The sequence below is a fragment of the Sphaeramia orbicularis genome, chromosome 10 (assembly GCF_902148855.1).
Source record: "Sphaeramia orbicularis chromosome 10, fSphaOr1.1, whole genome shotgun sequence".
NCBI classification, from domain to species: Eukaryota; Metazoa; Chordata; class Actinopteri; order Kurtiformes; family Apogonidae; genus Sphaeramia; species Sphaeramia orbicularis.
In genome coordinates this window covers 30,630,462-30,647,212 of record NC_043966.1, presented here as the reverse complement: position 1 = coordinate 30,647,212, position 16,751 = coordinate 30,630,462, and the positions used below count along the sequence as shown (strand labels likewise).

General features: G+C 36.8%; 2 protein-coding genes across 6 annotated transcripts; both read left to right on the top strand.

Moving 5' to 3' along the window:
- The first annotated feature begins 1,418 nt into the window (after positions 1–1,418).
- Positions 1,419–5,775, top strand: LOC115426604 (T-cell immunoglobulin and mucin domain-containing protein 4-like). Of its 4 annotated transcripts, none has more exons than XM_030144710.1 (6): positions 1,419–1,554; positions 1,729–2,067; positions 2,133–2,204; positions 3,511–3,578; positions 4,048–4,135; positions 4,274–5,775. In XM_030144710.1, the coding sequence occupies exons 1-6, from the start codon at positions 1,512–1,514 to the stop codon at positions 4,360–4,362; spliced, it is 699 nt and encodes a 232-aa protein (XP_030000570.1). In that variant the 5' UTR covers positions 1,419–1,511; the 3' UTR covers positions 4,363–5,775. The 4 variants fall into 4 exon arrangements, with proteins under 4 accessions (XP_030000570.1, XP_030000569.1, XP_030000572.1 ...); XM_030144709.1 differs by having other exon boundaries at positions 4,036–4,135; XM_030144712.1 differs by having other exon boundaries at positions 2,151–2,204; positions 4,274–5,772.
- Positions 5,776–8,695: 2,920 nt separating this feature from the next.
- Positions 8,696–14,839, top strand: LOC115426572 (Down syndrome cell adhesion molecule homolog). 2 transcript variants are annotated; one of them, XM_030144669.1, is made up of 14 exons: positions 8,696–8,860; positions 8,954–9,301; positions 10,393–10,521; positions 10,636–10,803; positions 10,895–10,965; positions 11,083–11,329; positions 11,439–11,522; positions 12,123–12,215; positions 12,502–12,630; positions 12,715–12,879; positions 13,307–13,359; positions 13,541–13,643; positions 13,728–13,758; positions 14,576–14,839. In XM_030144669.1, exons 1-14 carry the CDS (start codon positions 8,815–8,817, stop codon positions 14,628–14,630), a joined length of 1,722 nt encoding a protein of 573 aa, XP_030000529.1. In that variant the 5' UTR covers positions 8,696–8,814; the 3' UTR covers positions 14,631–14,839. The 2 variants fall into 2 exon arrangements, with proteins under 2 accessions (XP_030000529.1, XP_030000528.1); XM_030144668.1 differs by having other exon boundaries at positions 11,439–11,531.
- The last annotated feature ends 1,912 nt before the right edge of the window (positions 14,840–16,751 follow it).

The window sequence follows — 16,751 nt, the reverse complement described above, 5'->3', positions numbered from 1 at the left end:
ATATTTCTCTCTGGCTGCTATCGTCGTATATACATTGACACTTCCTTTCTGTTACTTGCAGTCGAATAACAATAGCTCTCTAACATAAATATTTAATGTGCTGTAAGAACATGCAAATGAAAATGTGCAGCCACTTTAACTGTGGTGTCATCCTGAGATATATTCATACAGTCTTTACCTTCAAGAAAAATGGAAATCACTACAAAATAAACTGTTCAGATTTTTGTAGGTGAGGTACATTTGGATGATGTGGGGATTTTTATATAATGAATCAAAAAGAGTGTGATTTTATACATTGTGACTTTACATATGACCATAAACAGTGCTTTTAAAGCCAAACATAACACAAATTTAGTGCATTAGACATGAAGGACATGATGAGGATGGACATTAAGTTGACCTGGGTTTTCACTATTAATTAGTCATTTACACATAAACTAAAATGATTTTTTTCCTGAGGTGAACAAATATTTTCCATGGGCTAAAGAAGTCCACAACAGTTGTAATCAGGATGTTATCCTGTAAAAATTAAGTGCACTGAGTTTATTAGTCACTTTGAGGAGAGTAGTTGCTTGAAACTAATTGGATTTTGTAAAGTGTGTTTTCACTCATAAAACAGTAACCTTTAGGGACAAAGTATTTTAAGTCTCTTCTGGATAATTACGGAAAATTGCAGAGTGAGGACCGAGTTCTGGATTCTTTTAGTTTAATAATTTTGCATTGTAGCTAAAAGGAAAAGCCCTCAAAGCTGTTGATAGGAGATAAACGGACTGCATTGAGCAACTGAAATAAATCTTACAGAAAATGAGTGTAGAGGACAGGCTGGGGACTGCATACAAAAAAAAAAAAAAAAAAAAAAAAAACATCTCCTGGAGGGCCTGCACAGAGAAATTTCCTCAAAACAACTAATCACAGCCAAATTACAGCAGTAATCTTCTGTGTGCTTTCACTGTTACTGCGGAAGATAAGATGAAACTTTAATGATCCCTGTGTTAAACTGAGGCTGTGATTTGAACGTTGCCGAGTCTGTTAGCAAAGCAGAAACCCACTATGACACAGACATGGCAAAACACAACAGCTTTACACAGAAACACAAAACTTCTTGAAAATGACTTACATCATATATGACACACACAGACTGTGGTCACATGAGTGTTTACTTCCCACTTATTCCTATGGTCATACTAATGCTCCACTGCATGTTGTATTTATCTTCTTTATTACCTTATCATAATAACTGCACTGATCTTTCTATATTCAGCCTCACTCTTCACAGTTGAGGTGTAATCATGCATGTGAGATAATCTCTGATGTGTTCAATGACAGTAGTTTGTGCAGATCATATTTTTGAGCTCTTTACAGACTATTTGAGACTTTATTGATTTCCTTCCTGATTTTCAAAAAAGGGAAGCTGAAACCTCAGAGCATGTTGCCATCTTCCTGGACTATGTGTGGGGGAGAAATTCATCTAATCCTCACTTCAGGACTTTGTTATACAATAGCCTACACACATGCGTGGTCTTTGTTATTTTTTCCTCTCCATCCTGACCCAAGGTAAGTCGATTTTCTCTGCTTTTTTGTTTTCTTGTATGTGTAGTGTGCTCGTGGGTGGAGTGGTGTGTGACTGTGTGGGTAGGGTGGGTTTTTCTTTAAGCCTATGTTAAAAGGATACATTTTAATCTGTCTCATATCATGCAGTTTGATCCAAACTCCTGTTGTTGTCCACAGTGAACTCCAAAACCCTTGGGGTCACTGGCTTTGTGGGGCACAATGTCACTTTGCCCTGTAGCTACGACAGCCAAACCCATGGGGTCCTGAGTTTTTGCTGGGGACAAGGGAAAGTACCCAGGTCCAAATGCTCCAACACCATCCTGTCGTCCCAGGACGGGGAGGTGAGTTTGAGGCAGTCCTCCAGGTACCAGCTGCTGGGCAGTGTGGCAGACGGGGATGTGTCGCTGACTATTCTTCACGCTGAGCAGAGCGATGCTGGTGTGTACGGCTGCAGGGTCGAGATCCCAGGCTGGTTCAATGACTATAAGGTCAACATACACCTGGACATGGAGGAAGGTAGTGAGCATGAAATCATTTAAAATGAGCATGAACTGTGTGATTATTATTTATCCAGCCTGAAGGTGGTTTGTTTTGGCCAGAACCTGTGGAGCAGCCTGTTACTGTGGACTACATCCTTCAAACTGAAGCACAAGGTAAGCATTGTCATTTTGTTTGGAGGGGGTGATTAATTGCAATTAAACTGAACTTTGACCTAATTGTAAAACTCTTAAGTTCATGTCAGACAAAATACAGAAAAGTACGCTGTATAGAGCCAGTAATTAACCCATAAAGACCCGCTGCTACTTTTGTGGCAGTTCCTAAATTATTTTTTCTCTATATTTAACCTTTCTGAAGTGATTTCTTACCACTAATATTATCCTCTCGATTCAGTGTTTTTTCCTGCGAATATCAGGTATGTTCCTATATTTAATTTATTAATATTGCACATGTTCATGAAAGATCAGAGTCAAGTTGAGTGTTTTTTATCTCAGAAGCAGAGAAAACTGAACAAAAAGTGACTTTCGCAGCTAAATCTATCATTAAGTGAACATAAACCAAGCGTCTCCATCCACTGTCATTGATCAAACTCCATGGGTTTTACTGGCGAATGAATGTTGTAGAAGATGACAATGTTTCCACGTTCACTACGGAGCCTCTGAACATCTAAATGGGTCATATCTGATGACCATGAAAAGATGACAAACTGCATTTTACACCAATTATTTATATGTATTCATAGGATTATTAACCATTTTACATCAGTGGATGATTTTGGTTGCTAGTGGCTATTTGGGTCTTTATGAGTTAAGTTCAGTTCTGTATATTATATATACACTATTGGATGCAAAGTTAGAATTTTTTTTTTTTTTTTTTTTTACCTTTTGTCATGAAATGATTGTGACAGTGTGATTTATTCCTGATAAAGTGTAACTGGGACTCAGTATGGAATCACTGACTGGTCAAAGGTGATTACTGATGTGTATAAATAGGACTAAAAAGAGAACTGTGTCTGAAAACAAATTATTTCAACTTTATGGGTATTATTTTATTTCATTGTATATGCAATAATTATTGTAGTTGCAGAGAGAAACAACATTAGGTAGTGAGATGTTCAACAGATATTTTCCATTGCCTTAAGAAGCCAAAATGGTCGTAATGAGGATTTTCTTTAACTGCACTGAGTTTATTAGTCACTCTGTGTTATTTTTAATCATGCATCTATCAGGAGTTCAGTGGATTCCACGTGGGCAGGTAGGGGCAGACTGGGGGTCTTAGAGGTCTTTAGGAAACATAGCTGTTGATGAGACATTATGTGATGATCTCAGTGTATTTTTATGTTGCAGTTGCATATGACATTAAAGACACATTTACTCCAACCTGAATGTCTGTTAATCCACCCATAAGTGTGTTGCATAGTTTTACACATTATAATAAAAGAATGGTTTCAACTTTTTACAGATATGTTGACAACGTCCTCATTAATTGGTACAGAGGCAGGTGACATGATGGAAACTCACACCACTCAGGTATGTTTTTATACAAAATGGAATAAATGGTCTTGGGAAAAATCTTTATAAAGCAAAGTGTGAAAAACATATCTTGGTTAAAATCATAGTATAGGGTAAAATTAGTTTATAGTGAACCATGTGCATAGCAGAAGGAAAATCAAAGAAATACATGCATTCTTTTGAAAGTTGTCATCAAGTTAAGGATGAGATAACGGCACTGCACACTCACTATTATGATGCAAGTTAAAAATGTCTGGGAATCTGTTAGCACAAATGGGTAAAATCAAAGAAATAAAAAGCTTTACTGGTGCAGTTATGTTGGAGTGCAATGAGAATGAACGGGATCAAAACATGTAAAAAACAAAAATGTTACGGTTTACATGTGAATATACTGTATATTTATATAATATATTTAAACAAATCTGTCATTCATAATTGACCCAGTCCTCATAAAAAGATTGTATTTTTTTTCCTGGAATATTTTCAGTTCAAAGCCTTTCTGGGAGCGGGGAACATCAGCAGGATGGCAGCTATTTTGTTCTTCACCGTAATCATAATCCTTGTCTTTATTTTCCGTAAGTGTGGCATGGATTACAGTCTGTGACTCATATGATATTTACATTAATTTTCCACATTTAAAATGGGCCACTATTCAATGTTTTTTTTTCTTAGACTGAAAATGTAATTCAATTTTTGCATTTTTTTCATATCAGGGAGGACTTTGCTGTTTAGGAAGAAACATCAACAGCCCAAAACTTCACCTCCTGAGAACATCTATGAGACCATCCCAGTGCACCACTGAGAAGAAATTATCACTTCTGCAAATTCAGTCTGCAACCTAATGACTCTATCTCTTTCGTTTTGCAGTGAAACCTACATATAAAAGAACAAGAAATGACCTATTTCATTAAAGCAACTTAGATGGTCCCACTACTTATATAACAAACTGAAGGCAAAAGGAAAAGTGAACATGCACAGTTGAATTATATTTATAGAATATGTCTGTTTTTTCATGGTCAAATATATGTGATAAAAATGCTTATTGAAGGTTTATACTCGAGAACACAATGCCATCTACAGGATTTAATACATTTTCTAAAAAAATATTTTTTAGGAGAATATTCATGAAATGACCATTAAAATGGTTTGAAGGAAAAGTATTTTTTGTTTTTTTAACCTTCTTTTTAATGTTTGTTTCTATTGTGTAATTTTTGGCCTTTTCGCTGTTTTGGATTCATCATTTTTTTAATGGATCAGTGTTTGAATGAATGTGAACAAAGCTGAGTGTATTTTCAAGTCAGAATGATGTAAGAACTTCACCTGACTGATTGATGTTGCCAGTTTTGCTTCTTTGATTTGAATAGTTTTAGATGTATCCTCGTGAATAAAATGTAGAAATATACTGCAAATGAGCGTATAAAAACAGCACAGAGTTAGTTAGAAATCAACTAATGTAAACCCCTCTCCTAACTATTGTTATTTCATTTTAAAGAGTTGTGTGAAAGCCTTTGTGGAAGTGATGGAAGAGGAAGTTTGATGATGGGTTGCTACACATCTGGCAGACTCACATGTTTACTCAGCAGTCGAAATGAAAAGTCCACAGCCCAGAGTAAACCCAACTTTCAACTTTCACCAGGGTCTGAATGTAACAGACGCATATTTGTACATGATAGGACAACAACAAACATCAGAGGCTCTGACAGATATATGACACAGATTTATCTGAACATGAGTGACACCAGCAAAGTCCTGAGAGTTACAATAAAAGAAACACATAGACTCAGATTTTATTTATTTTCATTTATTAAGATCTACTCCACCTTCTCTTTTTTAAATTTATTCTTTTCCCTATGTGTAGATGCATTTGTTTTTTTCTTTTTGATAATTAGCCTTAATTGACTAAATGTTGAACATTTTTTCAGGGTTTAAAGATTCTTTCAAAACTAGGATGAGAGGTTCATGTTTTCAGGTAAAGAGTTTCTGCACAAAAAGTAACACTATATGGACAAAAGTATTCGGACACATTAAATTTAGGTCTTTCTTTTCTAACAGCGGTCAAAACAATTACGACAAATATCATAAAATAGTTTTAGATTGTGATAAATATCTTTTATGTAACATTGTTTATAAAATATATGGACAAAAGTATTGGGACACATCATGGCTACAGCTCATAAGATGTCCTGTTGGTGCTGATTTCAGATATAAACATCAGTATTTCCTTCAAGTTTAATGGGAGGTTTTTCTTTCCAAGTGAGATGTGAAGAAATTAGACAGTTAGTTGTGGTAGAAAATTATTATTTACTGTCAGAGTATGGAAAATATTTTAGAAATTTAAAGGTAAAACAATTAAAATCATAGTCATGGAAAAAACAAAAAACAAAGTCAAGGTTGAGAGGAATTAAGTTAAAACCATCTCTGAGGCATTTCTGAAGCAAAGATAACAATTTAAACAAAACTAATCAATGCAATGCAGTGATATTTATCACAATCTAAAACTATATTGTGGCATTTGTCATTTTTGTTTTGTATCCCAGACCCCTGTTAGAAAAGAACCACCTGAATTCAATATGTGCTAATACTTTTGTCCATATAGTGTATCTGAGTATGAGAACATGTATGATAGTGTTCATAAATTTCAGTGATGGTCAGCATCGAACAACTACAGTTTTATTCTGTTCATGTCTTCCATGTTAGTTTTTAAAGATATGTTTCCCGGTAATTGTCCTGTGTCAAATATACATTAAGTAGATGCAGAAATATCATGAAGATTAAAATTAATGTCATATCCCTGAGTAAAATACTCAGGGAAATAAGCCTGAGTATTTTATCATTATGGAAACAGTGCCACCTACTGGTCATCATTATACTGAACTTTGAAGAAGATTTCACCTTGACTGTTGTGACATGTCTGAAAAATAGTTTTCTAAAAGAAATACTGAAAAACTGCATCATCCACTTTACTTCAAATTCGTTCAAATGTGTAATGTCAAAGCTTACTCAAAGTTGAAATTAACCCTTAAAGACATAGAACTATTTTTTTGATGATTTCCAAATGAGTTTTTCTTTACAGTTAACCTTTACTCTTTTAAGCAATTCATCACATTTTATTATTATGTGCATTTTACATCTTTTCTGTAAAAGTCAGGTATTTGAATTTGATGAATTGATTGATAGATCTTCATAAATGCGCAGAGCAAAGTTGAAGGTTACTACATCAGAACAGAGAAAAACTAGAGACTTTTTCAGCAAAATATGTTATTCACTGAATGTAAAAGCAGGTGTCTACCTCCACTGTCATTTGTCAAACTACATTGGTTTTATTGATGAATTAATGTTGCAGAAAATGAGAGTATTTCTATGTTCACTATGAAGCCTCTGAACATCCAAATGAGATACATCTGATACTCCTGAGAAGCCGAAAAACTGCATTTTACCTGAATTATATCAATATAGAGAGAGGATTAGATGTTCTAAATTTTTTAAGCATTTTAGATCAGTAGATGCTTTTGGTCACTGGTGGCTGTTTAGGTCTTTGAGAGATAAACTTGATATTTGTCTGTTTCTTTTTAGATAATTAATTATTTATTCAGAGTACAAATGAAAATGTATCAGGAGGACAATGAAAATAACATTCAATAAAAGGAGGAAATGTTTCTACCAGTTTTGCATTTCATACAGATGTGAGAAAATCAGCTGAAATGTGTCAAGTCTGCATGTTATTTTGTTTCACTTTTGGATTCATGGTGATTTTGGAATTTTCCTGCATGTAAACAGCTGGCCATTAAAAGAGAGTCCCCATCTAGTTAACTAAAAAACAGTTCAGATCCTTCCAATGGATAATTACTGTAGTGATTAATATGTTTCACTTTGAAACACAGGTGAAAAATATTAGTGAGTAGCTTCTCATTTCATAAACATCCATTAGTTTGACAGAGAGCATAAAGACTGGACTGTGTTTCAATGGAAATGATCATGTGGTCTGATGAGTCCAGACTGACCCTGTTCCAGAGTGATGGATGCATCAGGATGAGAAGAGAGACAGATGAAGTGATTACCCATCATGCCCAAGTGTCTACAGTACAGGTCTGTGGGGTCAGTGTTATGATCTGGGGTTGATTCAGTTGGTCAGGTCTGGGGTCAGCAACATCTGGAGTTTTGGCCCAGAGGTGTATAATTTGGCAGGTTTAAGTAGAGCTGAGCTAAACTCAGTATATGTGACCATTCATACACAATAAATACATAAATACATCAGTTTAGTTTGTGTGTATAAAGTGTTGTCTCCTTCCCACTTGTTTTTGGATGCATAAATAAGACTAAAATTGTATTAAGTATTTCTTTTGTAGACTTTGTGTATTTTGGATTCGTTTCCTTTTTTTGTTTGTTTGTTTGCTTTGGTTGTTTTCTGTTAAAATTTGCTTTGTTGGTGGTTGTATTGTGATTTTTACATGTCCGAAATAAAACATTCATTCATTCATTCATCACCAGTTTAGTTTGTGTCTACAAAAATCAACATTACCCAAGATGGAAATTCTTTTTGTGTATCAATAAAAAACAAGAACAAACAAACAAACAAACAAACAAACAAACAAAATTACTCCTTTATTGTGAAATATGGTGGTGGATAGTTGAACCAGGCACATGACAGTGAGAGAGATTAAAGAGGAAGTTTAATCTGGGTTTCTTAACCTCCAGCAGACCCAGAAGTTTACTCAGCAGTCTAAGAAATGCCAATGGCCCTCAGTAAATCCCACTTTGTATTTCAATTTGTTTCATATCCGAATGAGGTACATGATAAGCTTGAGTTCACACTGACAATATATAATATTTGTCTTAGTGTCAGTGTTCCTAAAGTTGTATTAAATGTTCATTGGTGGTGAATTATATTCCACTGCATGTGTGTATTTCTACATGAAATTTTATGTATAACGTCAAGATCATTGTTCTTCCTTGGTATTGTGTGAACTAACAACTTTTTTCAACATTTATTATGTCTTGAAAAAAAAAAAGAAGTTTGTTGATAACCTTGATTCTGCCTCTTTTTGTTACTTTTAGCATAAGGAACCAAAACCACAGAAAAGGAAACAACACTTCTCTACATTCCTCCTCAGCCGGCAGAAGTTGTTTGTGTGAGCATATCAAGGACAGCATCATGTGATTTGGAAATGTTTCAAAGCTAAACCCACTTTGTGGGTTTGCTTAGTGTCATTTAGGTGATGAACTAAATCCTTCATCTGAAGACAAGGGCTGTAAAATGGCTTCGTGCAGCAGGAATCTGATTTTCGTTTGGTTTCTCCTTGGTAAGACACCATTTGGGATGAATTGCATTTTTATCTAGAAATGTTAAGTCTAACATGTTATTAAGTATTTGTCACTGCCAACACAACTGGTGGCCTTTCCAGGTTGTGTGTCTGCAGAAAGCCTCGAGGCCACAGTGGGAGCAGATGTGACATTAACGTGCAAATATGATGCTCAGTATTATGGAGTGCTGTCGATGTGCTGGGGCAGGGGCTCCATCCCAAACAGAGGCTGTGCAGGTGAAATTATCAAGACAAATGGGAAGTCGGTCACCAGCAGCTCATCAGAGCGTTACCAGCTCATGGGTAACCTCCGTGAGGGAGATGTGTCCCTGACCATCAGGCAGGTTGAGGAGGGGGATTCAGGGACGTACGGCTGCCGGGTGGACATACCAGGCTGGTTCAATGATCACAAACATGAAATCACTCTGACGGTTGTACCAGGTGAGACTCAACAGGAGGAAATGTCTCATGACTGTATCTGTGACAGGATTTCAATTCCAGTATTCCATGATGGCTAAAAGGCCTGTTCTTTATTTTAAAATAATGTAGAAGCCATTAATTTGCTGATTTTACATTATACAACTTGAGCTGTTTCAATTTATTTAACCCTTTCATGCATGAATTATGAAAACCTTAATCAAGATTTTTTTCCTGAGTGTTTTTATTCCTTTTTAGGCATGAAAAAAAAAAAAACAATGCTACTGAGATTTTTTTTTTTTATCAACCTATTTTTCATGGAGTTGCAAAAATGTCCACTCAGCTGGACACCATGCGTTTAATTTTTGAAGCAAAGAAACATGTATTTACTGATACACTGTATGAAAACTATGAAATAAATACATTTTTAATGCTGCTAATCTGATCTTTTCTTACATTTTAACATACACTAATACTAGTTATTACTCATTTCATGGAGATAATTTGCAAAAAGAAAAATAATGCTTAAAAAAAACTGTTAATTACAGTCAAATAGCAATTAACATGTTACTGCAGATTAGGTTTATCATGAACAGCAAAGTTACTCTAATGGTATGAATTGTAGCATCCACTGTGTTGGCTGATATGGAACTAAAACAACAAAATCCATGAATATACAAGAGAACAGCTGTAGAATAGCTGTCCACTGTAGTGACTACTATGAATGAAAGGGTTAATAATCTATTCAATTATTTCCAAGATGACCTCTGAACATGATCATATGAAAAAGGCTAAAGAACTCAGCTGTTTTCTATTTTACCAGGTAAGTTGGTTGTGAACTGATTCTCAATAACAAACAAAAAATCACTTACACATTCAGGCAATTTAGATTAACATGTCTTTGGATGGTGGGAGGAAGCTGGAGAACTCAGAGAGAACCCACATAAACACAGGGAGAACATGCAAACTCCACACACAATGGTGCCTGGTGTTGGAATCAAACTCAGGACCTTCTGCTGTGAGGCAACAGTGACAACCACTGCACCACCAATCTGTCCAAGGTATATAATGTTCTCTGTGCCTTTATTGTTAACTGACTGTGGCGACTGTTTCAGGGCGGCCTAAACCACTGAAGGTGGAAACAAGGGAGGTAAAGGAGAGAACCATAACTGTCCGCTGGGCTCGTGTGTTTGATGGTGGCAGGCCGATCACAACCTACAGAGTGGATCTCAAAAACAAACAGGGTAAGAACAACCAAAAAAAAAATTCCAGAATATGTTCATGTCAAAAGGCAGCAGACTTTGAAATGTTAGATTCATTGATCTTGTTGTACTGATCCCTGCTTTTGTGCTGCACAGCATCCTGGGATACTGCAGTAAGAACTGAACTGTATGATCCTGAACTGACTCAGGTGACTTTGGTGGATTTACGTCCAGCCAAGACCTACAACCTACGTATGTTCGCTATCAACAGTGTGGGCATGAGTGAGTCCAGCAATGTTCTCACAGTCACAACAAAGGAAGCAGGTACATATGCTATTATTTTTAATTTTAGCTTAAATACTATGTTAATGAGGTTCTATAATGTATGGCCTTTCACAATGTGTTCCCTCTGCAGCGCCAGATGGTCCTCCCATCGATATGCAGCTACAGGCCCTCACTTCTCACAGTATCAAAGTCACATGGAAGGTAAAGAACAGAAAAAAAACAACATAACACAAAAGAATTTCATCTCTGTTTTGTAAATGTTTTAAGTGAAGGGTCAGATAACTGTAAGTCTGCTTAAGTGCCTTTCTTCTTGACCAGCCTCCAAGGGCAGATCTCAGAAACGGGGTTCTGAGGAGTTACAGCCTCAGCTACAGAGAATACGACCCAGCAGGCAGACACTTCAAGAAGTGGCAACACCAGAGCATCACAGCCACACGGGAAGTGGAGACCCTCACCCTGACCAACCTGAAGCCCTCCACCAAGTATGGTGTTCTCATACAGGCTAAAACGAATGCAGGAATAGGACCTGCCGCAACTGCACCGCTCTGCACCACACATGATGAGGGTGAGTTCAAGAATATCAGAAAACTGAAATTTATGACAGACAAGAATTATTATTATTATTATTATTATTATTGTTATTGAGATTATGAAATGCTGTTTTCCTATTTAAGAACACCAAACTTCAACAGCGGCTACTGCTGTGACCACTTCCCTTCCTGTCACGATGTGGAAAACTGATTCAAGTATCACATCAGGTACACATTGTGAGCGTCTAAAACTTAACCCATAAAGACCCAGTATTACTTTTGTGGCAGTTCCTAAATTTATTTTTCTCTCTATTTATTCTTTCTTAAGTGATTTATCAGCATTTGTTGTAATATTAACCACTGCATTTTGCATTTTTTTACTGTTGTGTATTTTCCTGTACTTAATTTAAATGTTTCTTTAAAAATCTGAGTTAATTCAAATATTATAATATCTGACTTTTTCAGCTAATACATCATTAATTGAATATAAACCAAGTGTCTCCATCCACTGTCACTGATCAAACTCCATGGGTTTTATTGGTGATTCAGTGTTGTAGAAGATGATGTTTCCATGTTCGCTACAGAGCCTCTGAATGTCTAAATGAGTCATATCTGATGACTATATATAATAACTATATTTTACACCACTTATTTACATGTATTGATAGGATTAGTGGATCGACAGATATTAAACATTTTACACCAGATGAATTTGGTCACCCGTGGATATTTGGGTCCTCATGGGTTAAATAGATTTTGTGAATTTTTTTTCTCCTTAAATGATACTATTTTTCATATTAAATGAATTCCTTTTTACTCCCTGCTTAGTTGATACAACTTCAGCAGCAGAGACTGTCACTGGTGAAACCACTTCAGCGTCTGCCACAGTCTGGGAACAAGAAGCTACAACTTTCACCTCAGGTATAACATTGCTTTATATGGGTTTTAAAGCATAAAAGCACAAAAGCATCAGAAATGGATGTAAATAAGCTAAGCGTATGAAGATTAGTTTCACAGTTCCATGTTTTTGATATTACATTCAGAGCTTATATGAACATAGGGCTCCCACCTGTAAAGTAAATGCCCTTCAATCCAAAGAAAATTGTGCCAAGTCTGGTCACATGACATCAACATTAACAATCAGCAGGAGATAAAATGTCCTGAAGTGCAATGAGTTTCTTTGATAACTTCTCTACGTGTTTTGTAGGTTCCCCAGATCCCCCAGTGGTTGAGCTGAAGGAGGTCAAAGATTTTACCATTTCCCTGTTGTGGACTCCTGGGTTTGAGGGAGGCAGCCCTGTCACTGGCTATTACCTGGAATATAAAGCAGTAAATGGTAACAGAAGAATGCAAAGGAGAAACTGAATGACACTTTACCTATTGCTACTTTGCTTAATTTAATTCTATGACATTTTTGCAGCATCATGGGATTACAGAAAAAGCGTTGTAGACTTCAGCACCAACCAAACAGAGGCCACCATAATTGAGATGACCCCGTCGACATACAACATTCGAATGTTTGCCAAGAACAGCCTGGGCAGCAGTCAAGCCAGTAACGTCCTCACCTTCACTGTCAAAGAAACAGGTGCTATATGTGATGATTTTTTCATTTTTATTTTTGCTTCTTGCTGTGTCTTCATGTGTGTTATTATACGTTGTCCAACATGACAGACTTGTGTTTCTGCATCCTTATTGTTTACCAGGAAGCTGTGGTTTAATATCATGGTCCAAACTGTTCCTTCCTTCTCACTTTCTCTAACAGCAGAAATAGTGAGCTTCATTTACACTCTGCAAGGCAGACCAAAATAAAATTGAACCACACTTGTATTCTAACACAACCCCTTCTTCATGTAACAGGAAACATGCTGTACTTGGCCTGATAGCAACCCAGTACAGCTCTTTTGTTAGAAGTGTTGTTTTTGCTATCTTGCAGTTTTTTGTTTTTTTTTTCTGTGAAGTAAGACTTTGTAAACTTCCTCTTGGCTGCTTTCCTCTGTGGTTGCATCTGACAGGTCATCAAAGGGATATTCTCCCTACTACTCCATCTACGGACACTAAAGCATCTGTAAGTATGAAACCAGGAACTAGTCTAGGCCGGATGAGGCTGTTTGAAATGACAATGTTCAAGCATAGACAACTCCTTGTACTGATGAAATCACTCCTAATAAATGGACTATACATCTGTTTACCTGTCCGGATGCTCTTTGTCCTTCAGTTTAATATTTTCTTTGAATCCACTCTGACAGTCGAGCTTTGAGGAGGGCCGTAGTGGTCACCTTGCTGCCATTGTGGTGCCGGTGGTGCTGGCGGTGTTGATTGTTGCCATAGTAACCACATGGCAACTTCGACGTGAGTATACCTACCTGTTTACTTCGGTAATGTCTGAAGCCATCAAAATGTCTCCTCTAAATCTGATCCTCTCTTTGTCCGAAGGAATAAAACTGAAAAAAGGGACCTTGAACATGTAAGTGTTGTGATATTTTCTACATGTGTGAAAGAACTTTATCCAATCTATTTTTGCTGGTTGTTATTTTACCTCCGATTTCCCTCTCCATTAAAAGGCTCTGCCTTTTGCCAGGCCACAGTTGTAAACAAAGAATGTTTTTTAAATCTGTCTTGCCTGGTTAAATAAAGGTTAAATAAAATAAATCAAATACAGAATTTACAAACTGTTTACCAGAACTACAGTGGTGGCAAAAATTATTAGAAACTTGACATAATTATGAGCTTTCATTTATTTATTTATTTTTTAATTGACCATTAAAATACTGATCAAAAAAATTAAATCATGAAGTCATCATTATGCTCTATAAATCATAGAACATCATATAAAGATTTGGGTCATTTTTCTTGTAAAAAAACAAACAAACAAACAAACTAGAAGAAGAAACCAAATAACATGTGTGTCATTATCACGTGTGATCGTGGTTAAACTGATGGTTATGCAAGAGTCTAAGGACACAGCTCTGATTCTGTTGAATGTCAAAGTCTATTGTGCTTATTAAGTAAATATCAAAGATAAAAGTGGATAAAAAAACAAAACAAAGCAGTAGGACTCACTTCATCTGATATTTGTTGTACTCAGAGCAAACATCATGGATTTAAATAATGTTTTGGAGGCAAAAATAAAAATAGTTAGTATTTTAAGATCTATCAGGTATTCTAATAATTTTGACCTCTGTGAAACAACAGTACAGTAGAAACATGAGAGTAGAAACTGTAGAAGGTAATGGAAGATGCTCTTAAATGTATTTGTCGTTACTGTTTTCTGTTGTCTTCAGGTGGCTGAACAATGGGGCGATACGTTACAGAGGTGCTGAGGCTGAAAGTCTGTAAAAATCAGTGTTAATCTAAAACTTCAACCTCAGGAGAAGAAGTCATGGTGGTTTTCAATTTCATTAAGTTTTCCAAAAGTAAAGTTTATATTGTTCAGTTTATGGTACGTTAGAGAGAAGACAATTAAGGCAAACTTGGAGGTTGAACCGTGTATGGACAAAATAATCTGTACTTTGTAAACATGTAAACAAATACAACTCTGATGATTATAATTCTTTACAGTTACTTCTACTGTGTCCCATGTGTTAAAAAGCTTTTCTTCTGTAAACATTGCTCAGATCTAACTTTAATTGTTCCATCACTTTTATAATGAACCATACATTATGATGTTTATATGGCACAATCTGGAATACAGTGATTTTCTCCTTTTTTCTGTTGTATAATAAACATCCACAAAATTTACTCATTTACGTGTATTTTTTTCTTATAGAGAAGGAGAATAGTTTGTCATATGTAAATGAAAGGTTGTTGGTGATCATAAGTGAAAAAGATAAATTCACCTTCTATTCACCTTGAAGTAGAGCCAGACACTGGATGAAATTATAACATCAGAAGGTTCTGAAATGGTTAAAAAACAAACTCACTCCCTGTCCACTTTCCCCACTTTAATGTCCAATTCTGTATCACAGTAACAACCACTTAATGTCTACATCTACTCATTGTCAGCCTAATATTGTGTAACTAAAACAATTTAATAAATGTTTACATATTTCTGCAAAAAAAAAAAAAAAAAAAAAAATCTAAAACATTTTTCCACATTGTCAACAATTTCTCATAAATACTGAGGAGTAGCACTTACTCACAACAGCCACAAGAGAGAGCCAGAGTCCCACTCATTCACACCCCCTCCTCATCTTTGGCGGAGCTGTCCTCAGGGGCAGGCACTGCAGCCAGCTGGATTTTCATCCATCTGTCCTGTAAATGTCTTAATTGTCCTAATTAGGAAGATGAGGAAGAGGGGGAGATCTGATACCTCTGTGGGGCTCTGAGACAGCTGCCTGCGAGGGAGTCTCCTGCTAATGGGGGATCACATGGGGGATACCCTGTTTCATCAGGGACCGCATGGCACCATAGGGATCAGTGTTTCTGTATGTGTACCGATGAATGTATACATTTATAGATGTTGTGATCAAAAACAGTCTTCCACTTCCGTTTTTGCTTCATTCTTCAATGGAGGCAGGAAAATAACTATTTATATCTCTTTCGTAAAAAAGGCCTACCGCAAAGCCACTAGGGGAGGAACGGTGGTTTATGTTAGATATGCATCCACAAACTGAAGTGTTGCACTTCCTGAGAAACTGACTAATTGTCTACAGTGGTGTAAATATTGTGTGATTATTGGTTTTCAGCAGTAACTCTTCACAAACTCTTTGCTGCTGATGTACAAAGCCACAGTGAGCTGTGTGACCAGAGCCTGTAAACACAGCTCCACCACATCCCTCCTCTCTGGACAAGTGCTTCCTCTCATCTCTGGGCCTTCACCCCCGCTGTCCTTGTCCATCTCTCCTCTGCGTCCTCACTCTGCTTACACAAAAACACCAGAGTCTTTCTGTTCTGGTGCTCTCCTCCATCTCCATACCTCTCCTTTCATCCATGTTTCTCTGTATTTGGGCCCTGCTGATTACACTGCATGGCACTTACATAAACACAAGAAAAGAGGCAAGGAAGGTTGTGGGAAGCAGTGGTTGGGTGACTTTGATGAGGTTGCTTTGATTGGCCAAACAGCCTAAAACCAATTTACCTCCCAGCCACCACCACCCCCAGCTTCATTGGCTTCCTTCGGACCCCTCTGCCACCAGTTATCCACAAAAGGCAACAGACCAGTAGGCAATACAACAAGGACAAGGAAGTGGGCCAGAAATGGAAACAACTGATCTTTCTGAGCAGCAGTCCATTTACAATACATGTCATCACCCCAACAATATTGTCACCTCATTCACAGCATGGCTCTCTGGCCTTTTTAAACATCCTCTACCGAGACCAAACATCTAATAAGTTAACAACACAATGCCCCTTACATAAGCCATGCAGAGCTGTGTCAGCTGCATCTTGTAAAGGCTTCAGTGTGAGACTGCAGGTGGGAGATCGAGGAAGGAGGAGGGGGTGTACGGTCATAATAAT